An 18,514-nucleotide genomic window follows, 5' to 3' on the forward strand; every position below is an offset into this window, starting at 1 on the left:
GGGTACAGGAGCACATTAGAGGGGTACAGGTAGGGTATATGGGTACAGGAGCACATTAGAGGGGTACAGGTAGGGTATATGGGTACAGGAGCACATTAGAGGGGTACAGGTAGGGTATATGGGTACAGGAGTACATTAGAGGGGCACAGGTAGGGTGTATGGGTACAGGAGCACATTAGAGGGGCACAGGTAGGGTATATGGGTACAGGAGTACATTAGAGGGGTACAGGTAGGGTATATGGGCACAGGAGTACACTAGAGGGGCACAGGTAGGGTGTATGGGTACAGGACATTAGAGGGGCACAGGTAGGGTGTATAGGTACAGGACATTAGAGGGGTACAGGTAGGGTATATGGTTACAGGAGCACATTAGAGGGGCACAGGTAGGGTGTATGGGTACAGGAGCACATTAGAGGGGCACAGGTAGGGTGTATGGGTACAGGAGTACACTAGAGGGGCACAGGTAGGGTGTATGGGTACAGGAGTACACTAGAGGGGCACAGGTAGGGTATATGGGTACAGGAGTACATTAGAGGGGTACAGGTAGGGTATATGGGTACAGGAGCACATTAGAGGGGCACAGGTAGGGTGTATGGGTACAGGACATTAGAGGGGCACAGGTAGGGTGTATGGGTACAGGACATTAGAGGGGTACAGGTAGGGTATATGGGTACAGGAGCACATTAGAGGGGTACAGGTAGGGTGTATGGGTACAGGAGTACATTAGAGGGGCACAGGTAGGGTATATGGGTACAGGAGCACATTAGAGGGGCACAGGTAGGGTGTATGGGTACAGGAGCACATTAGAGGGGCACAGGTAGGGTGTATGGGTACAGGACATTAGAGGGGCACAGGTAGGGTGTATGGGTACAGGAGTACACTAGAGGGGAACAGGTAGGGTATATGGGTACAGGACATTAGAGGGGCACAGGTAGGGTATATGGGCACAGGAGCACATTAGAGGGGCACAGGTAGGGTGTATGGGTACAGGAGCACATCAGAGGGGTACAGGTAGGGTGTATGGGTACAGGACATTAGAGGGGCACAGGTAGGGTGTATGGGTACAGGAGCACATTAGAGGGGCACAGGTAGGGTGTATGGGTACAGGAGTACACTAGAGGGGCACAGGTAGGGTATATGGGTACAGGACATTAGAGGGGCACAGGTAGGGTATATGGGCACAGGAGCACATTAGAGGGGCACAGGTAGGGTGTATGGGTACAGGAGTACATCAGAGGGGTACAGGTAGGGTGTATGGGTACAGGACATTAGAGGGGCACAGGTAGGGTATATGGGTACAGGAGCACATTAGAGGGGCACAGGTAGGGTGTATGGGAACAGGAGCACATTAGAGGGGCACAGGTAGGGTGTATGGGTACAGGAGTACACTAGAGGGGTACAGGTAGGGTATATGGGCACAGGAGCACATCAGAGGGGTACAGGTAGGGTGTATGGGTACAGGACATTAGAGGGGCACAGGTAGGGTATATGGGCACAGGAGCACATTAGAGGGGCACAGGTAGGGTGTATGGGTACAGGAGCACATTAGAGGGGTACAGGTAGGGTGTATGGGTACAGGACATTAGAGGGGCACAGGTAGGGTGTATGGGTACAGGAGTACACTAGAGGGGCACAGGTACGGTATATGGGTACAGGACATTAGAGGGGCACAGGTAGGGTATATGGGCACAGGAGCACATTAGAGGGGCACAGGTAGGGTGTATGGGTACAGGAGCACATCAGAGGTGTACAGGTAGGGTGTATGGGTACAGGACATTAGAGGGGCACAGGTAGGGTGTATGGGTACAGGAGCACATTAGAGGGGCACAGGTAGGGTGTATGGGTACAGGAGTACATCAGAGGGGTACAGGTAGGGTGTATGGGTACAGGACATTAGAGGGGCACAGGTAGGGTATATGGGCACAGGAGCACATTAGAGGGGCACAGGTAGGGTGTATGGGTACAGGAGCACATTAGAGGGGCACAGGTAGGGTGTATGGGTACAGGAGTACACTAGAGGGGCACAGGTAGGGTATATGGGTATAGGACATTAGAGGGGCACAGGTAGGGTATATGGGCACAGGAGCACATTAGAGGGGCACAGGTAGGGTGTATGGGTACAGGAGCACATTAGAGGGGCACAGGTAGGGTGTATGGGTACAGGAGTACACTAGAGGGGTACAGGTAGGGTATATGGGTACAGGAGTACATCAGAGGGGTACAGGTAGGGTGTATGGGTACAGGAGTACACTAGAGGCGCACAGGTAGGGTGTATGGGTACAGGAGTACACTAGAGGCGCACAGGTAGGGTGTATGGGTACAGGAGTACATTAGAGGGGCACAGGTAGGGTATATGGGTACAGGAGCACATTAGAGGGGCACAGGTAGGGTGTATGGGTACAGGAGTACATTAGAGGGGCACATGTAGGGTATATGGGTACAGGAGTACATTAGAGGGGCACAGGTAGGGTGTATGGGTACAGGAGTACATTAGAGGGGCACAGGTAGGGTATATGGGTACAGGAGTACACTAGAGGCGCACAGGTAGGGTGTATGGGTACAGGAGTACATTAGAGGGGCACAGGTAGGGTGTATGGGTAAAGGAGCACATTAGAGGGGCACAGGTAAGGTGTATGGGTACAGGAGTACATTAGAGGGGCACAGGTAGGGTATATGGGTACATGAGTACATTAGAGGGGCACAGGTAGGGTATATGGGTACAGGAGCACATTAGAGGGGCACAGGTAGGGTGTATGGGTACATGAGTACATTAGAGGGGCACAGGTAGGGTGTATGGGTACATTACATTAGAGGGGAACATGTAGGGTATATGGGTACAGGAGTACATTAGAGGGGCACAGGTAGGGTATATGGGTACAGGAGCACATTAGAGGGGCACAGGTAGGGTGTATGGGCACAGGAGTACACTAGAGGGGCACAGGTAGGGTGTATGGGTACAGGACATTAGAGGGGCACAGGTAGGGTGTATAGGTACAGGACATTAGAGGGGTACAGGTAGGGTATATGGTTACAGGAGCACATTAGAGGGGCACAGGTAGGGTGTATGGGTACAGGAGCACATTAGAGGGGCACAGGTAGGGTGTATGGGTACAGGACATTAGAGGGGCACAGGTAGGGTGTATGGGTACAGGAGTACACTAGAGGGGCACAGGTAGGGTGTATGGGTACAGGAGTACACTAGAGGGGCACAGGTAGGGTATATGGGTACAGGAGTACATTAGAGGGGCACAGGTAGGGTATATGGGTACAGGAGCACATTAGAGGGGCACAGGTAGGGTGTATGGGTACAGGACATTAGAGGGGCACAGGTAGGGTGTATGGGTACAGGACATTAGAGGGGTACAGGTAGGGTATATGGGTACAGGAGCACATTAGAGGGGTACAGGTAGGGTGTATGGGTACAGGAGTACATTAGAGGGGCACAGGTAGGGTATATGGGTACAGGAGCACATTAGAGGGGCACAGGTAGGGTGTATGGGTACAGGAGCACATTAGAGGGGCACAGGTAGGGTGTATGGGTACAGGACATTAGAGGGGCACAGGTAGGGTGTATGGGTACAGGAGTACACTAGAGGGGCACAGGTAGGGTATATGGGTACAGGACATTAGAGGGGCACAGGTAGGGTATATGGGCACAGGAGCACATTAGAGGGGCACAGGTAGGGTGTATGGGTACAGGAGCACATCAGAGGGGTACAGGTAGGGTGTATGGGTACAGGACATTAGAGGGGCACAGGTAGGGTGTATGGGTACAGGAGCACATTAGAGGGGCACAGGTAGGGTGTATGGGTACAGGAGTACACTAGAGGGGCACAGGTAGGGTATATGGGTACAGGACATTAGTGGGGCACAGGTAGGGTATATGGGCACAGGAGCACATTAGAGGGGCACAGGTAGGGTGTATGGGTACAGGAGCACATTAGAGGGGCACAGGTAGGGTGTATGGGTACAGGAGTACATCAGAGGGGTACAGGTAGGGTGTATGGGTACAGGACATTAGAGGGGCACAGGTAGGGTATATGGGTACAGGAGCACATTAGAGGGGCACAGGTAGGGTGTATGGGTACAGGAGCACATTAGAGGGGCACAGGTAGGGTGTATGGGTACAGGAGTACACTAGAGGGGTACAGGTAGGGTATATGGGCACAGGAGCACATCAGAGGGGTACAGGTAGGGTGTATGGGTACAGGACATTAGAGGGGCACAGGTAGGGTATATGGGCACAGGAGAACATTAGAGGGGCACAGGTAGGGTGTATGGGTACAGGAGCACATTAGAGGGGTACAGGTAGGGTGTATGGGTACAGGACATTAGAGGGGCACAGGTAGGGTGTATGGGTACAGGAGTACACTAGAGGGGCACAGGTAGGGTATATGGGTACAGGACATTAGAGGGGCACAGGTAGGGTATATGGGCACAGGAGCACATTAGAGGGGCACAGGTAGGGTGTATGGGTACAGGAGCACATCAGAGGTGTACAGGTAGGGTGTATGGGTACAGGACATTAGAGGGGCACAGGTAGGGTGTATGGGTACAGGAGCACATTAGAGGGGCACAGGTAGGGTGTATGGGTACAGGAGTACATCAGAGGGGTACAGGTAGGGTGTATGGGTACAGGACATTAGAGGGGCACAGGTAGGGTATATGGGCACAGGAGCACATTAGAGGGGCACAGGTAGGGTGTATGGGTACAGGAGCACATTAGAGGGGCACAGGTAGGGTGTATGGGTACAGGAGTACACTAGAGGGGCACAGGTAGGGTATATGGGTATAGGACATTAGAGGGGCACAGGTAGGGTATATGGGCACAGGAGCACATTAGAGGGGCACAGGTAGGGTGTATGGGTACAGGAGCACATTAGAGGGGCACAGGTAGGGTGTATGGGTACAGGAGTACACTAGAGGGGTACAGGTAGGGTATATGGGTACAGGAGTACATCAGAGGGGTACAGGTAGGGTGTATGGGTACAGGACATTAGAGGGGCACAGGTAGGGTGTATGGGCACCAGAGCACATTAGAGGGGGACAGGTAGGGTGTATGGGTACAGGACATTAGAGGGGCACAGGTAGGGTGTATGGGTACAGGAGTACACTAGAGGGGTACAGGTAGGGTATATGGGTACAGGAGTACATCAGAGGGGTACAGGTAGGGTGTATGGGTACAGGACATTAGAGGGGCACAGGTAGGGTGTATGGGTACAGGAGTACACTAGAGGGGTACAGGTAGGGTATATGGGTACAGGAGTACATCAGAGGGGTACAGGTAGGGTGTATGGGTACAGGACATTAGAGGGGCACAGGTAGGGTGTATGGGTACAGGAGTACACTAGAGGGGTACAGGTAGGGTATATGGGTACAGGAGCACATTAGAGGGGGACAGGTAGGGTGTATGGGTACAGGACATTAGAGGGGCACAGGTAGGGTGTATGGGTACAGGAGTACACTAGAGGGGTACAGGTAGGGTATATGGGTACAGGAGCACATTAGAGGGGCACAGGTAGGGTGTATGGGTACAGGAGTACACTAGAGGGGTACAGGTAGGGTATATGGGTACAGGAGTACATCAGAGGGGTACAGGTAGGGTGTATGGGTACAGGACATTAGAGGGGCACAGGTAGGGTGTATGGGTACAGGAGTACACTAGAGGGGTACAGGTAGGGTGTATGGGTACAGGAGCACATTAGAGGGGGACAGGTAGGGTGTATGGGTACAGGACATTAGAGGGGCACAGGTAGGGTGTATGGGCACAGGAGTACATTAGATGGGCAAAGGTAGGGTGTATGGGTACAGGACATTGGAGGGGCACAGGTAGGGTGTATGGGCACAGGAGTACATTAGAGGGGCACAGGTAGGGTATATGGGTACAGGAGTACATTAGAGGGGCACAGGTAGGGTATATGGGTACAGGAACACATTAGAGGGGGACAGGTAGGGTGTATGGGTACAGGACATTAGAGGGGCACAGGTAGGGTATATGGGCACATGAGTACATTAGAGGGGTACAGGTAGGGTATATGGGCACATGAGTACATTAGAGGGGTACAAGTAGGGTATATGGGTACAGGAGTACACTAGAGGGGCACAGGTAGGGTGTATGGGTACAGGAGTGCACTAGAGGGGCACAGGTAGGGTATATGGGTACAGGAGCACATTAGAGGGGCACAGTTAGGGTGTATGGGTACAGGACATTAGAGGGGCACAGGTAGGGTATATGGGCACATGAGCACATTAGAGGGGCACAGGTAGGGTGTATGGGTACAGGAGCACATTAGAGGGGTACAGGTAGGGTATATGGGCACATGAGTACAATAGAGGGGTACAGGTAGGGTATATGGGTACAGGAGTACACTAGAGGGGCACAGGTAGGGTGTATGGGTACAGGAGTACACTAGAGGGGCACAGGTAGGGTGTATGGGTACAGGAGCACATTAGAGGGGCACAGGTAGGGTGTATGGGTACAGGAGTACATTAGAGGGGTACAGGTAGGGTATATGGGCACATGAGTACATTAGAGGGGTACAGGTAGGGTATATGGGTACAGGAGTACACTAGAGGGGCACAGGTAGGGTGTATGGGTACAGGAGTACACTAGAGGGGCACAGGTAGGGTATATGGGTACAGGAGCACATTAGAGGGGCACAGGTAGGGTGTATGGGTACAGGAGCACATTAGAGGGGCACAGGTAGGGTGTATGGGTACAGGAATACATTAGAGGGGCACAGGTAGGGTATATGGGTACAGGAGTACATCAGAGGGGCACAGGTAGGGTATATGGGTACAGGAGTACACTAGAGGGGCACAGGTAGGGTATATGGGCACATGAGTACATTAGAGGGGTACAGGTAGGGTATATGGGTACAGGAGTACATCAGAGGGGCACAGGTAGGGTATATGGGTACAGGAGTACATTAGAGGGGCACAGGTAGGGTATATGGACACATGAGTACATTAGAGGGGTACAGGTAGGGTATATGGGTACAGGAGTACACTAGAGGGGCACAGGTAGGGTATATGGGTACAGTAGCACATTAGAGGGGCACAGGTAGGGTGTATGGGTACAGGAGCACATTAGAGGGGCACAGGTAGGGTATATGGGTACATGAGTACATTAGAGGGGCACAAGTAGGGTGTATGGGTACAGGAGTACACTAGAGGCGCACAGGTAGGGTGTATGGGTACAGGAGTACACTAGAGGCGCACAGGTAGGGTGTATGGGTACAGGAGTACATTAGAGGGGCACAGGTAGGGTATATGGGTACAGGAGCACATTAGAGGGGCACAGGTAGGGTGTATGGGTACAGGAGTACATTAGAGGGGCACATGTAGGGTATATGGGTACAGGAGTACATTAGAGGGGCACAGGTAGGGTGTATGGGTACAGGAGTACATTAGAGGGGCACAGGTAGGGTGTATGGGTAAAGGAGCACATTAGAGGGGCACAGGTAAGGTGTATAGGTACAGGAGTACATTAGAGGGGCACAGGTAGGGTATATGGGTACATGAGTACATTAGAGGGGCACAGGTAGGGTATATGGGTACAGGAGCACATTAGAGGGGCACAGGTAGGGTGTATGGGTACATGAGTACATTAGAGGGGAACATGTAGGGTATATGGGTACAGGAGTACATTAGAGGGGCACATGTAGGGTGTATGGGTACAGGAGTACATTAGAGGGGCACAGGTAGGGTATATGGGTACAGGAGTACACTAGAGGGGCACAGGTAGGGTGTATGGGTACAGGAGTACATTAGAGGGGCACAGGTAGGGTGTATGGGTACAGGAGTACACTAGAGGCGCACAGGTAGGGTGTATGGGTACAGGAGTACATTAGAGGGGCACAGGTAGGGTATATGGGTACAGGAGTACACTAGAGGGGCACAGGTAGGGTGTATGGGTACAGGAGTACATTAGAGGGGCACAGGTAGGGTGTATGGGTACAGGAGTACACTAGAGGCGCACAGGTAGGGTGTATGGGTACAGGAGTACATTAGAGGGGAAGAGGTAGAGTATATGGGTACAGAGTACATTAGAGGGGCAGAGGTAGGGTATATGGGTTCAGGAGTACACTAGAGGGGCACAGGTAGGGTGTATGGGCACAGGAGTACATTAGAGGGGCAGAGGTAGAGTATATGGGTACAGAGTACATTAGAGGGGCACAGGTAGGGTATATGGGTACAGAGTACAGTAGGGGGGTAGAGGTAGAGTATATGGGTACAGGAGTACATTAGAGGGGCAGAGGTAGAGTATATGGGTACAGAGTACATTAGAGGGGCACAGGTAGGGTATATGGGTACAGGAGCACATAAGAGGGGCACAAGTCAGGTATAGGGTGGGTTATGGGTGGCATCAGTCGGCGGGTTTGCGGATGTCTTATATAAGGGCACCAGTATGTACAGTACAGACCAAACGTTTGGACACACCTTATTCAAAGAGTTTTCTTTATTTTCATGACTATGAAAATTGTAGATTCACTCTGAAGGCATCAAAACTATGAATTACCACATGTGGGATTATATCATTAACAAAAAAGTGTGGAACAACTGAAAATATGTCTTATATTCTAGGTTCTTCAAAGTAGCCACCTTTTGCTTTGATTACTGCTTTGCACACTCTTGGCATTCTCTTGATGAGCTTTAAGAGGTAGTCACCAGAAATGGTTTTCACTTCACAGGTGTGCCCTGTCAGGTTTAATAAGTGGGATTTCTCGCCTTATAAATGAGGTTGGGACCATCAGTTGTGCTGTGCAGAAGTCTGGTGGATACACAGGTGATAGTCCTACTGAATAGACTGTTAGCTGTTTTTTTCTTGCCATAATACAAATTCTAAGTAAAGAAAAACATGTGGCCATCATTACTTTAAGACGTGAAGGTCAGCCAGTCCGAAAAATTGGGAAAACTTTGAAAGTGTCCCCAAGTGCAGTGGCAAAAACAATCAAGAGCTACAAAGAAACTGGCTCACATGAGGACCGGCCCAGGAAAGGAAGACCAAGAGTCACCTCTGCCGCGGAGGATAAGTTCATCCGAGTCACCAGCCTCAGAAATCGCAGGTTATCAGCAGCTCAGATTAGAGACCAGGTCAATGCCACACACAGTTCTAGCAGCAGACACATCTCTACAAAAATTGTTCAGAGGAGACTTTGTGCAGCAGGCCTTCATGGTAAAATAGCTGCTAGGAAACCACTGCTAAGGACAGGCAACAAGAAGAAGAGAATTGTTTGGGCTAAAGAACACAAGGAATGGACATTAAACCAGTGGAAATCTGTGCTTTGGTCTGATGAGTCCAAATTTGACATCTTTGGTTCCAAATACCATGTCTTTGTGCTACGCAGAAAAGGTGAACGGATGGACTCTACATGCCTGGTTCCCACCGTGAAGCATGGAGGAGGAGGTGTGATGGTGTGGGGGGGCTTTGCTGGTGACACTGTTGGGGATTTATTCAAAATTGAAGGCATACTGAACCAGCATGGCTACCACAGCATCTTGCAGCGGCATGCTATTCCATCCAGTTTGCGTTTAGTTGGACCACCATTTATTTCTCAACAGGACAATGACCCCAAACACACCTCCAGGCCATGTAAGGGCTATTTGACCAAGAAGGAGAGTGATGGGGTGCTACGCCAGATGACCTGGCCTCCACAGTCACCAGACCTGAACCCAATCGAGATGGTTTGGGGTGAGCTGGACCGCAGAGCGAAGGCAAAAGGGCCAACAAGTGCTAAGCATCTCTGGGAAATCCTTCAAGACTGTTGGAAGACCATTTCCGGTGATGCTTCAGAATGAATCTACAATTTTCGTAGTCATGAAAATGAAAACTCTTTGAATGAGAAGGTGTGTCCAAACTTTTGGTCTGTAATGTTCATCCGGGGGGCACAGAGCCCATCTTGCGGGGGATTATTAGGGAACACATCTGTAATATTGTGGGTTTAGGGCGCGAGGGGCACAGTATGCTGACTGTATACTGGTGTCGCTGGTGTCGGGAGTGGATCTGCATGGCGACACTGTGTTAAGTACAGGACTCGGGCCCTCGCTGTGTGTAACGTTAGATTAGAACAACTGTAACCTGTGAATAAAAGATGAAGAGATCAGGACACGGCTAATCCGAGCGGCGCGGTGTGTCAGGGTGAGGCACATGACAGGCAGCCCTGACAGACGGACAGCACAGACACACAACACGCTCCCCTGACAGCCGGACGGCACAGACACACAACACGCTGCCCAGACAGACGGACAGCACAGACACACAACACGTTGCCCTGACTGACATGGAGGACACAATAACACCAATGCAATAACATGAGCACTACAACCCCCAACACGATCCAACCACTGGACACGGCCGTACACTACAACCCCCAACACGATCCAACCACTGGACACGACCGTACACTACAACCCCCATGATCCAACCATTGGACACAACCGTACACTACAACCCCCAACACGATCCAACCACTGGACACGACCGTACACTACAACCCCCATGATCCAACCATTGGACACAACCGTACACTACAACCCCCAACATGATCCTACCACTGGACACGACCGTACACTACAACTCCAAACATGATCCAACCACTGGACACGAACAAACACTACAACCTCCAACATGATCGGACCAATGGACACGACTGTACACTACAACCCCCAACATAGTCCGACCACTGAACATGACCGTACACAACCCCCAATATAGTCCGACCACTGGACATGACCGTACACAACCTCCAATATAGTCCGACCACTGGACATGACCGTACATTACAACCCCCAACATGATCAGACCACTGGACACGACCGTACACTACAACCCCCAACATAGTCCGACCACTGGATACGACCTTACACTACAACACCCAACATGATCAGACTACTGGACATGACCATACACTACAACCCCCAACATGATCAGACCACTGGACACGACCGTACACCACAACACCCAACATGATCAGACCGCTGGACACGACCATACATTACAACCCCCAACATGATCCTACCACTGGACACAACCGTACACCACAACACCCAACATGATACAACCACTGGACACGACCGTACCCCACAACACCCAACATGATCCGCCCACTGGACACGACTGCACATTACAACCCTCAACATGATCAGACCACTGGACACGACCACACATTACAACCCTCAACATGATCCGACCACTGGACACAACCATACACTACAACACCCAACATGATCCTACCACTGGACACGACCGTACCCCACAATACCCAACATGATCCGACCACTGGACACAACCATACACTACAACACCCAACATGATCCGACCACTGGACACGACCGTACCCCACAACACCCAACATGATCCGACCACTGGACACAACCATACACTACAACCCTCAACATGATCCTACCACTGGACACAACCGTACACCACAACACCCAACATGATACAACCACTGGACACGACCGTACCCCACAACACCCAACATGATCCGCCCACTGGACACGACTGCACATTACAACCCTCAACATGATCCGACCACTGGACACAACCATACACTACAACACCCAACATGATACAACCACTGGACATGACCGTACCCCACAACACACAACATGATCCGACCACTGGACACAACCATACACTACAACCCTCAACATGATCCTACCACTGGACACAACCGTACACCACAACACCCAACATGATACAACCACTGGACATGACCGTACCCCACAACACCCAACATGATCCGCCCACTGGACACGACTGCACATTACAACCCTCAACATGATCAGACCACTGGACACGACCACACACTACAACCCCCAACATGATGCGACCACTGGACACAACCGTACACCACACCACCCAACATGATCCAACCACTGGACACGACCGTACCCCACAACACCCAACATAATCCTCCCACTGAACACGACTGCACATTACAACTCTCAACATGATCCTACCACTGGATACAACCGTACACCACCCAACATGATCCAACCACTGGACACGACCGTACCCCACAACACCCAACATGATCCGCCCACTGGACACGACCACACACTACAACCCTCAACATGATCCGACCACTGGACACAACCATACACTACAACCCTCAACATGATCAGACCACTGGACACGACCGTACACTACAACCCCCCAACATGATCCAACCACTAGACACGACCACACACCACAATGCCCAATGTGGTAGAAAGTTGCACCATATAATGATATTTGGGGGACTGGCCCTTTAAATGTAACAAAATCAATAATTGACAATGAAGCGATGGCTCCAACACCCTGAGCTCTTAATCACTGCACCATCCTCCCGCTATAATCCAAGGGTTCGGTGCCAGGTCCAGTCTGTGTCCATCTGTCATGGGGCACCGGATTTTATAGGTGGTAATTATGACTATAACAGAAAACTAAGCCTCAAACAAGCAGAAAAGCCCCTTATGAGGGCAGAATGACAACAAGCTGGTACAGGAACCAGCAAAGCTGCAGTGTAAAGTATGAGGGAGCTGCCGCCTGATCCTATGATGAGACTGCAGCTGACACATTAGTGGCTATAACAGGACCTCAATGTAATTCTCTGTTTCCCCACCGGAGGCGCTGCAGAGTCTCCCACCTGGGTCACGGCAGATCACTGTGGTACTGATACTCCCATCGTCTCCTGCTGTGGAGCGCCATTACAGCGGCTGCTCCCTGGCGCTCAGCCCTGTCTGAGCTGTGAACTCGCACAACATTAAATCTTAATCTGTTTCCATTTTTGCAAAGTATCTTGGATGGTAATTATAAGGTATCACGGATCCTGTGGCGCCACTCCGAGAAAATAGTCATCATCTGTAACCACTACAACTCCTAGTATTTCCTGACAGCCACACCATGAAGACTACTAGCCCAACAGTGTAAGTTCCATAGAGGCCCATGGCGGAGGGTCCCGATCCACAACCACATCCCCTGCCTGCCCTGATGCTCATAGCAGTAACTGCTGCTGCCACTGAGGGGAGCTCAAGAGATTTATACACCTGCCAATGAATCTAATAACAGCTGTATACATTCATGTAGGGAGCTCCCCCTAGAGGTGGCTGCAGGCGGAACCTTATCATGTATCTCAGTATACAGGGAGCTCCTCCCCCAGTGGTGGCTGAAGACAGGATGTTATCATGTTTCTCTGTGGGAGCGCCCCCTAGTGGTGACTGCAGACAGGATCTTATCATCTATCTCTGGATACAGGGAACGCCCCCTAGTGGTGGCTGCAGACAGGATCTTATCATGCATCTCTGTATACAGGGAGCTCCCCCTAGTGGTGGCTTCAGACAGGATCTTATCATGTATTTCTGTATACAGGGAGCTCCCCCTTGTGGTGGCTGCAGACAGGATCTTATCATGTATCTCTGTATACAGGGAGCTCCCCCTAGTGGTGACTGCAAACAGGATCTTATCATGTATCTCTGTATACAGGGAGCTCCCTCTAGTGGTGACTGCAGAGAGGATCTTATCATGTATCTCTGTATACAGGGAGCTCCCCCTAGTGGTGGCTGCAGACAGGATCTTATCATGTATCTCTGTATACAGGGAGCTCCCCCTAGTGGTGACTGCAGACAGGATCTTATCATGCATCTCTGTTTACAGGGAGCTCCCCCTAGTGGTGACTGCAAACAGGATCTTATCATGTATCTCTGTATACAGGGAGCTCCCCCTAGTGGTGACTGCAGACAGGATCTTATCATGTACCTCTGTATACAGGGAGCTCCCCCTAGTGGTGACTGCAAACAGGATCTTATCATGTATCTCTGTATAAAGGGAGCTCCCCCTAGTGGTGGCTGCAGACAGGATCTGATCATGTATCTCTGTATACAGGGAGCTCCCCCTAGTAGTGGATGCAGAGAGGATCTTATCATGTATCTCTGTATACAGGGAGCTCCCTCTAGTGGTGACTGCAGAGAGGATCTTATCATGTATCTCTGTATACAGGGAGCTCCCCCTAGTGGTGACTGCAGACAGGATCTTATCATGTATCTCTGTATAAAGGGAGCTCCCCCTAGTGGTGGCTGCAGACAGGATCTGATCATGTATCTCTATATACAGGGAACTCCCCCTATTGGTGGCTGAAGACAGGATCATATCATGTATCTCTGCATACAGGGAGCTCCCCCTAGTGGTGACTGCAGACAGGATCTTATCATGTATCTCTGTATACAGGGAGCTCCCCCTAGTGGTGGCTGCAGACAGGATCTTATCATGTATCTCTGTATACAGGGAGCTCCCCCTAGTGGTGGCTGCAGATAGAATCTTATCATGTATCTCTGTATACAGGAAGCTCCACCTATTGGTGGCTGCAGACAGGATCTTATGTATCTCTGTGTACAGGGAGCTCCCCCTAGTGGTGGCCGCAGACAGGATCTTATCATGTATCTCTGTATACAGGGAGCTCCCCCTAGTGGTGGCTGCAGACAGGATCTGATCATGTATCTCTATATACAGGGAACTCCCCCTATTGGTGGCTGAAGACAGGATCATATCATGTATCTCTGCATACAGGGAGCTCCCCCTAGTGGTGACTGCAGACAGGATCTTATCATGTATCTCTGTATACAGGGAGCTCCCCCTAGTGGTGGCTGCAGACAGGATCTTATCATGTATCTCTGGATACAGGGAGCTCCCCCTAGTGGTGGCAGCAGACAGGATCTTATCATGTATCTCTGTATACAGGTAGCTCCCCCTAGTGGTGACTATCAGAACCAGTGTTTCCCAACCTCCCCTCATCATTAGTAAAACTACCACTCCCAGCCTCAGGCTGTCAGAGCATGCTGGGAGTTGTAGATTTGGGAAGCTGATTGAAATACAAGCGTGGCCCCCGATGCCCTGACACTAGAGGTGGAGATCAGTGGGTGGCGCTGTGGTCAGGAGACAGATGCCATGTGGATTCCTCGCGGGAGCTGACATTATCCTCATCCGCAGATTATCCCGGCCACTCACTGCGACATCTGCAGCGCTGAAACGGATTATCCACACACAGGGATTACCGAGCCGCTGTCCTCGAAGGAGAGGCCGATCCCAAAATTTGGCAAGAAACCGTCCCCAAATCCTGGATGGAGGGACCGGGGGGGGGGCGTCCGCTGGTGAAGCTGTGCAGGATGGGGGGCAGGGTGAGAGGCTTCCAGAAATTAAAGTGTTAACAGTTTTTATTTCATCAATCAATATAAAAATAAAATTAAAATAAATCATTAACCCTTCTAAGTCTAGAAGCTTCTTACTTTGTAGCATTTTTTTTTCCAAACCTGAAGAAAACTTTTTGCACATTAATATTATTGTAAGCACAACTATAGCAACCAGTGGGACAACCCTCCATGCTTTATACTGCAGGCGGCATCCACTGTATATGAGCCGCAGGGTTTTTAGCTCTGTGTATGTCTATTTAAGGAGAGGACAGAGGGAATTATCAGGTATGTACACCTTTAAAAAAGTGACAAATTATTGAAATGTTATAAGTAGGGGGGGCACCATGAGATGAGACCCCCCATTATTATTAGATTAGGGGGCTGCAGATTTCCGGCGTGCCCCGTCCCCCTTCGTCCCATATCAGAACAATTATTTATATATTTTTAAGCTGAGGAGACGTCACACGATATTTGGGGTCTCGGCTCTCGGTTCCCCCATTAGTGATAAAGTCTTCTGAGCCGACTCAGATTATTTAAAGGTACGGCAGCGTCATTCTACAAACAGATAATTGGGGATTTCTTGTCATTCATCCCAACGGTCAGCGACTGTCTGTAATGGCTGATAACAGCAGACAATAGCTTTCATCCTTCAGCACAAACAAGGGAAAGGGAACTTTGGGTTTGGAATCAGTGAAATGGAGCAGAAACGTAGGAAAGTGTCTGCGAGGAGCCGCGCTGCCATCAGCATGGAGGCGGTCATGTACTGCCGTGGGTTTAGTGTCTGCCCGAGATGGGAAGGGTCCTGTGAAAGTAACCGCAACTAGATCAACTCAGCTCTGCTACATCTGACAAAATGTAGTCTTCCGGTATGTAACAAATCAACTCTGCTATTTCTGCTAAAGTCCGCTCTGTTACATGAGATAATATTAGTATTATAATGTGACAGTTTCAGCTCTGCTACATCAGATATATGGCAGACATGTGCAAACTCAGCACTGCTACATCAGATATGAGAGCTCTGCTATACGTGATAAGATCTGCCGCTGAGGAGCTCCTCTCTGCTGCACCCGCATACATAATGGATGGGGCTCGGCGCTGGTGGGGGGCTCAGTGCTGCCTGCAGACCCCATACTCACACGCTGAAGTGGTAGATGAAGCAGCGCCATCCGCTGGGCCTCTCCAGGAAGTTGTAGATGTCGCCCTGCATGCTGGTGCGGGTCAGGTAGTGGCGGTAGAAGCACCTGGGGGAAGATTCCGCGTTGGTGTCCTTGGCGCCCCCACTCGGGCTGCTCACCTGCAGCGTGGGGTCTTGCTGCGCAGAGCAGGGGGTCCCGGAGCCATTGTTTAAGGGGGGCTCTGCGCTGAGGGCCACAGATGAGTAATGCAGGGGGTCCGGGGTCGGGGGCGCCGTGTGGCGGCTGTAGAGGGGGAGCCCCCTGCTGTCCCCCGGACCGCGCGACATGTCGCAGACTGCGGCTGATCAATATTTCACATCCTCAGAGTCGGTGTTAGATTGCAGCTCCGGAGTCCTGAGGGACCTGATCCCTTATCAGTGTCCTGCGCGGACGGATCACGGCGGAGTCACCGCCATCACCCCGAGCTGCGGAGGAAGGAGCACAGGTCACAAACACAGAAACTCCCAGACACTCTCTACTTACGTCCCATGCCCTTTCCTGTGCAGACCCCCTCCTGTACCGAGCCCCCCACAGACAGTCTGCAGAGCATTGCCCCTATGTTACATGTACTTTCCTGTGCAGACCCCCTCCTACACCCTGAGCCCCCCACAGACAGCCTGCAGAGCATTGCCCCTATGTTACATGTACTTTCCTGTGCAGACCCCCTCCTGTACCGAGCCCCCCACAGACAGCCTGCAGAGCATTGCCCCTATGTTACATGTACTTTCCTGTGCAGACCCCCTCCTGTACCGAGCCCCCCACAGACAGTCTGCAGAGCATTGCCCCTATGTTACATGCACTTTCCTGTGCAGACCCCCTCCTACACCCTGAGCCCCCCACAGACAGTCTGCAGAGCATTGCCCCTATGTTACATGCACTTTCCTGTGCAGACCCCCTCCTACACCCTGAGCCCCCCACAGACAGTCTGCAGGGCATTGCCCCCTATGTTACATGCACTTTCCTGTGCAGACCCCCTCCTGTACCGAGCCCCCCACAGACAGCCTACAGAGCATTGCCCCCTGTATCCCATGCCCTTTCCTGTGCAGACCCCCTCCTATCCCCTGAGCCCCCCACAGACAGTCTGCAGGGCATTGCCCCCTATGTTACATGCACTTTCCTGTGCAGACCCCCTCCTACACCCTGAGCCCCCCACAGACAGTCTGCAGAGCATTGCCCCTATGTTACATGCACTTTCCTGTGCAGACCCCCTCCTACACCCTGAGCCCCCCACAGACAGTCTGCAGAGCATTGCCCCTATGTTACATGCACTTTCCTGTGCAGACCCCCTCCTGTACCGAGCCCCCCACAGACAGCCTACAGAGCATTGCCCCCTGTATCCCATGCCCTTTCCTGTGCAGACCCCCTCCTATCCCCTGAGCCCCCCACAGACAGTCTGCAGAGCATTGCCCCCTATGTTACATGCCCTTTCCTGTGCAGACCCCCTCCTGCTCCCTGAGCCCCCCACAGACAGCCTGCAGAGCGGTACCTGCCCCTGGCTCCTCGCTGCCATGCTCGCCTGCTGTGGCCGCCACCTGCCGCTGCTCCTCCCCTCTCTCCCGGTGTCACTCCCCGCACATCCTGCAGCATTGTCTCCGGGCAAGGCGGGATTAGGCACCTGGGGACTGGTGAACCACAAGTGCCAGCAATGCCCGTGAGTGATGAGTGACTGGAGGACGATCACCCCCAACAATCACCCCCTGAGATCCCGTACTGTCCTGCAGGATCCTCTGCGCAACGCCACAGTCTATGGCGGCATCTAAACCCCCGGGATCGGGGGAGCTGTGAGGGAAGAACCGGGCACCGAGGAGGTCAACCACCAGTGGGCGGCGTGCTGTGGGCGCAGGTCACACCTGGCGTCTGCCCTGCGGTAACGGATCAGGGAGAGGAGGAGATCAGCGCGACATCTGCACTGATCACGGCCGATCCAACCAGGGTCTGCACTGATCACGGCCGATCCAACCAGGGTCTGCACTGATCACGGCCGATCCAACCAGGGTCTGCACTGATCACGGCCGATCCAACCAGAGTCTGCACTGATCACGGCCGATCCAACCAGGGTCTGCACTGATCACGGCCGATCCAACCAGGGTCTGCACTGATCACGGCCGATCCAACCAGGGTCTGCACTGATCACGGCCGATCCAACCAGAGTCTGCACTGATCACGGC

General features: G+C 51.9%; 1 protein-coding gene across 3 annotated transcripts in view; it reads right to left on the reverse strand.

Moving 5' to 3' along the window:
* LOC141048538 (potassium voltage-gated channel subfamily KQT member 1-like) overlaps positions 1 to 17,946 on the reverse strand; it is a 41,861-nt gene extending 23,915 nt beyond the window's left edge. For all 3 annotated transcript variants that reach the window (XM_073544234.1, XM_073544233.1, XM_073544232.1), the window contains exons 1-2: positions 17,833 to 17,946; positions 16,308 to 16,771 (exon numbers count right to left, since the gene is read on the reverse strand). In XM_073544234.1, coding sequence (XP_073400335.1) covers positions 16,308 to 16,633 — 326 coding nt within the window. In that variant the 5' untranslated portion in view covers positions 16,634 to 16,771; positions 17,833 to 17,946. The remainder of the gene's footprint in view (positions 1 to 16,307; positions 16,772 to 17,832) is intronic.
* Between the last annotated feature and the right edge of the window lie 568 nt (positions 17,947 to 18,514).

This window comes from Dendrobates tinctorius, unplaced genomic scaffold, assembly GCF_039654945.1.
Source record: "Dendrobates tinctorius isolate UK_male_01 unplaced genomic scaffold, ASM3965494v1 ptg000136l, whole genome shotgun sequence".
In the NCBI taxonomy this organism is placed as follows: domain Eukaryota; kingdom Metazoa; phylum Chordata; class Amphibia; order Anura; family Dendrobatidae; genus Dendrobates; species Dendrobates tinctorius.